This window comes from Malus domestica, chromosome 05 (assembly GCF_042453785.1).
Source record: "Malus domestica chromosome 05, GDT2T_hap1".
NCBI classification, from domain to species: Eukaryota; Viridiplantae; Streptophyta; class Magnoliopsida; order Rosales; family Rosaceae; genus Malus; species Malus domestica.
Window position 1 is genome coordinate 2261949 of NC_091665.1, and position 4886 is coordinate 2266834.

A 4886-nucleotide genomic window follows, 5' to 3' on the forward strand; every position below is an offset into this window, starting at 1 on the left:
TCGATCAAAGATCTTCACAGAGAAATCCTTCTTGGGAAGATGCCACTAAAGATGTTGGTTCGCATGTCCAATGAAGTACTGGAGCGTAAGTACCTGCTTGAGCCATGTGGTTTGGAGGAGGATCTTTATGCATGAAACTATGACTGGATGCAGTGTTGATCCCTTGGAATTCAAGTTGTGTTGTACTTGGACTTACGCGATATTCTGCTTATTTCTACTTTGTGGTAGTATATTTCGTTTCTCTACTTAATCGTTCTTTCTACTTTGTGTGTAAGGATATTATGTGTGAAATTTGGCAAAAAGCCACCTGTTTTTAGTGGAACAGTTTTCTTGTAGGAAAAAAATAATAATATTTAGTCTAAATTTTATACAAATAAAAATAAAAGAAAGACTTTTAAGAAAGAAAAAAGTTATATATGTCACCACCACTTTACTATAATCATCACAACTGACACTCATCTATCATTGTTGCCACCACCACCCTACTCATCTTTGCCACTGCCATCACCAATGCAACCACCAACACACCTAAAATCATTGTTGTCACCCATGTTACCTCCACCGCAATCACTCCCACGACCATAGCCAGCACCATTTTCACCATCTTCACGCAACCACTACCACCACCAACCCTCATCAACATTTTTACCACAACCAGCTTCTGCCACTAGCTCCGTCTATACCATACCTCTACAACAACAACAACAACAAAGCCTTTTCCCACTAAGTGGGATCGACTATATGAATCCTAGAACGCCATTGCGCTCGGTTTTGTGTCATATCCTTCGTTAAATCCAAGTACTCTAAGTCTTTTCTTAGAGTCTCTTCCAAAGTTTTCCTAGGTCTTCCTCTACCCCTTCCTCCCTGGACCTCTGTCCCGTAGTCGCATCTTCGAACTTGAGCGTCTATACCATATCTCTATCATAACTAAAATCACCATCTACTAAGCCATCATTCCCACCACATTTGCCCCTGCCACCACCCATACCCACTACTAGATCCACTACTAGCGCTACCATTTTCACTATCACCAACATCATTGCAACCGCCACCACCACTACCACTTTATAATTTATATTACAGGACTTCACTACCAAACATGACTTCATATTTATTTATTTTTTCATTTTAGATACTTTTACCAAACACACTTCCAATGTGCTCGTTTTCAAAAGATTATTCTCGTACTAAACTATTAGATGCATCGCTAAACATAACAATGCAAAATTTTTCTTGTTTTTGTTTTACAAACAAGTTCTTATAAGGTCATCTGTTATGCAAGCCCTAAAACTTGTGATAAAATTGCACCAATTCTTTTATAAAATACACATTTGATTCACTAAAGGACCTATTTACCTTTCGGAATGTCATCGTGACATCCTAAACAAATAACATCTCCTTAAGTAAGTGTTAATAAGTACACCACCGCTATGTAAGTCTTTTCTCTCTGCATGACATTGTATTATGGTCCAAATGCCTCCATAGGTCAGTGTCAATTATTACTCACGAATCATATTTGTTTTGGGCTGTGTGAGGCGACTGCCACCCATTCCGCATTCGGTTCGTGAGCTTAATGGGCCATGTAATGCTTGACTAGTGTAAAAAAGTAGGTGTGGATGCATCATGTGGCACCCATCTGAGTCCACGTAATCATATTATCCACACTGGTTTATCAAAAAATCAAGCTGCTGATGACGTGTCAGAAAGTTGGATTTCAGGACCAATCACCATACACTGAATCTCTCACTTTAAAATTTAAATCAAACCATTTCTCAGAAAGAAGGAAATAAATAAATAAATAAAGAGAAAAAAAATGTGTGGTGAAGGGGCATAAAACATAGATTTTGGAGTTTTGGTGCAAAGGAGGTGCCTCGCAGTCCACCACACGACCACAGCTATGAACTACAATCCTCCACAAATTCTTCTTCCTTCCTCTTTCCTTTTCTCTCTCTAATTTCTCATCTCTCTCTCTCTCTCTCTCTCTCTCTAACTCAGCAACCAAATTCAGAGAAGGGAAGAAACAATGGTTGCAGGTGAAAGAAGATGACCAAAACAGGGTTATGCATCTTCCATGGCCACTCATTGTGCTTATTATGTATTTCCTCCATCGCCACTGAGGACCTTGAACAAAACCACAACTTTTGTCTCCCCAAAAAAACCCAATAAGTCTGTTTTGCTTTCTGCCATCAGCAACAACACAGACTCCTACAATGCCTTTGTTTCTGAGGTACATATATCCATTTTCTCCTCTTTTTTCTCAATATCTTTTTTTTTATGCAATTTCTACTGTTTATTCATACAGGCATTGCAACATTTAATTTGTATTTTACTATTTGTAGTTAGAGACTTGTAGCCCATATAGTCAAGAGCGTTTACCTTGCAGGCGAGGTCATGCGTTCAAACTTTCCTCCCAGTATTGCTTGCTAATGGGATTGTTCAACATTTTGTTATTTTTTATGCTTAATTATGTCCAATGGATAATGTTTTAATTTGTCAATATATTCATCCCCATGAGAAGTCCATATTTGTTCCTTGGTTTTCATTACAAAAAGATATGATGTGGTTTAAGACTCGGCATAGCCAAATTGGTTTCAGCAGTGTGTTTCCCCCTGTGCACCCAAGTTCGAATGCCCCTTTCCGTTGGGTTGCAATTTGTAAAATATGCCTCTCTGTTGCAGAGATGATGGAAACGAAACCTTTATACCCTTTAGTTTCATTACTTTTTTAGCGCATCATTGATGTTCTCTTGCTGGTTTAAGCAGCTCAAATTGTTTTCTGCAATGTGATTGTTAAAATTGGGTTCATGGAGTGCCGAATGAAAACATTATGTTCTTGCTTGTAGGCCGCTAGTCTTTTGGGTCCAGCGAGATTCGAAGCCTCCAAACTAAAAGTTGAATTTATGGGAGAAGAGATGAATAATTATGTTGGAATCACCCCGAGAACATATATCCTATCTCACTGTGACTTCACAGCTAACCTGACCTTAAAGATCTCCAATGTCATCAACCTCGATCAGGTATGCTTTATACTTTATTTCTTCTCAAGGCTCCTAAAATTTGTTATGAGAGAAATTTTTTTATTGGATCCTTATTGCAGCTAAAAGGATGGTACAGCAAGGATGACGTCGTTGCAGAATGGAAAAAGGTGAATGGTGAAATGTGCCTGCATATCCATTGCTATGTGAGCGGTCCCAATATGCTTAACCTGGCTGCCGAGTTCAGATATCACATCTTTTCCAAAGAAATGCCTTTGGTAAGCGTCTCTCCTAAGACACTACTCTGACGTGTTATGAAATCTTCCCTAAATTTAGTCCTAATATCAGATATAATGCTTCACTTCTCATACCAAATTTAACTTGAAGGGACAATACCACACTATAGAGGGCCATTGGCATACCTGAGACCCGGTGAAAAATGTTTTACTTCATACTGATCATCTTAGTTTAGCAAGTTTTATGAGTCTTCTTACCTTCATTCTGATATGTACTGCAACTCCTCATCATCATTATTGTTTTCAAAATGCATACTTCGCCTCTCTTTGCACGTACTTTTTTGTTTGAAACGCTAAAGGATATTCTGATTGTTAGACGAATGAAGTTTCCTTTCTTTTTGTTTGCATTCAAACCAGGTACTCAAAGCTGTGTTACATGGAGACTCGCTACTTTTCAGAGAGCATCCCGAACTACCGAATGCTTTGGTTCGGGTTTACTTTCATTCTAGTTTGAAGAAGTACAACAGAATTGAATGCTGGGGCCCTCTCAAGGATGCTGTAGAGGTAAAATTCCACATGTTCCTTCTTTTAAGAATGCGTTTCGATTGTCATGTCACCATTGCTTTCTATGTGAAAGACCAGTTATGATAAACTTCAGTTGTTTCGATCGGCTGTTCCTAAAAATATAATTTAAGTACATATATCGAGCATACAATATGTCTTAATTTGCATTTGAAGTAGAGGTTTTATTCTTCGTTTGTGAATCAATATTTCAGGGAAGACAAGGGGATCACACCAAACGAATAGCTGCACGTACAGATTCTTCCCATCCTCGGGACAAGTGGGGAACGCCAAAATCCATATTTCAAGTTCTATTTGCATTCCTTCTTTGATTCTTTGAAGTCAATTGCGTACAAAACATAACCTTGAAAGTTTTTAATACCTTTAAGGCTCTGCGACTTCAACAGCCAATGCCAGAGGAAGAGAAGGACTCGGTTTTCGTGTGTAAAGTTCAAAGAATTGTTTGTGAAGTCTCATAAGGCCAAATGCTCATGTTGCTATAACGCACAGATTGTTTGGGGGGACATGTAACTGATTCAAAATAATTTCTGCGACTAAGACCAATTTGTTCATGCGTTAATTCAATGGCAAATGTCTTTGTTCCTTTACATGTCTTCTGCTTCTTCTGTATTTGCATTCCATTTAATTTTTACTTTTTTTTTTCTACTAATTACTGTTGAGAGCTGTCCGACATTTAAAAAGAAAGCTTTGCCCTGACCATGATATATATCGATAATTCAAGAATGATGTCAGGGTTCAATCCTGCGATCCAAACAGTAATAGAACACGAAACTTCTTCTGCTTGATTTACTATGGTAATTACTGTAATGGTGGTTTTATTGACATCCCACAATTTGATGTAACCGCCCCACTATCAAACACCGATTATGAATCCACTTCGTTGTTTATGTTTAATAGTAATGGGAATGGGTGGCTATAGGGTTTTTTGTTGATCTTCGGCTAAAACGATTCACTTTTGACACTTGGTTGCTTAAAAGATCCGTTTTATCATGTCATAGTTATATCATTGTTATGTCGTTTGATATATTGGCCGAATGCTGTCTATATTTGATTTCGATTATTTCAGCAACCAAATGTGAAAATGAATCATTTAG

General features: G+C 38.0%; 1 protein-coding gene across 1 annotated transcript; it reads left to right on the forward strand.

The window, feature by feature from the left end:
• Window positions 1–1775: 1775 nt before the first annotated feature.
• LOC114824730 (magnesium dechelatase SGRL, chloroplastic) lies at window positions 1776–4381 on the forward strand. The gene is made up of 5 exons (XM_029101826.2): window positions 1776–2227; window positions 2843–3016; window positions 3097–3252; window positions 3628–3774; window positions 3987–4381. The coding sequence occupies exons 1-5, from the start codon at window positions 2072–2074 to the stop codon at window positions 4101–4103; spliced, it is 750 nt and encodes a 249-aa protein (XP_028957659.2). The 5' UTR covers window positions 1776–2071; the 3' UTR covers window positions 4104–4381.
• The last annotated feature ends 505 nt before the right edge of the window (window positions 4382–4886 follow it).

Bases quoted from the DNA above. Each gene is read 5' to 3' on its own strand.
- LOC114824730 (XM_029101826.2), top strand. From the start codon at position 2,072: ATGGCCACTCATTGTGCTTATTATGTATTTCCTCCATCGCCACTGAGG. The intron at 2,228-2,842 runs GTACATATATCC...TCTTGCTTGTAG, and splicing joins ACAATGCCTTTGTTTCTGAG to GCCGCTAGTCTTTTGGGTCC. The intron at 3,253-3,627 runs GTAAGCGTCTCT...CATTCAAACCAG, and splicing joins TTTCCAAAGAAATGCCTTTG to GTACTCAAAGCTGTGTTACA.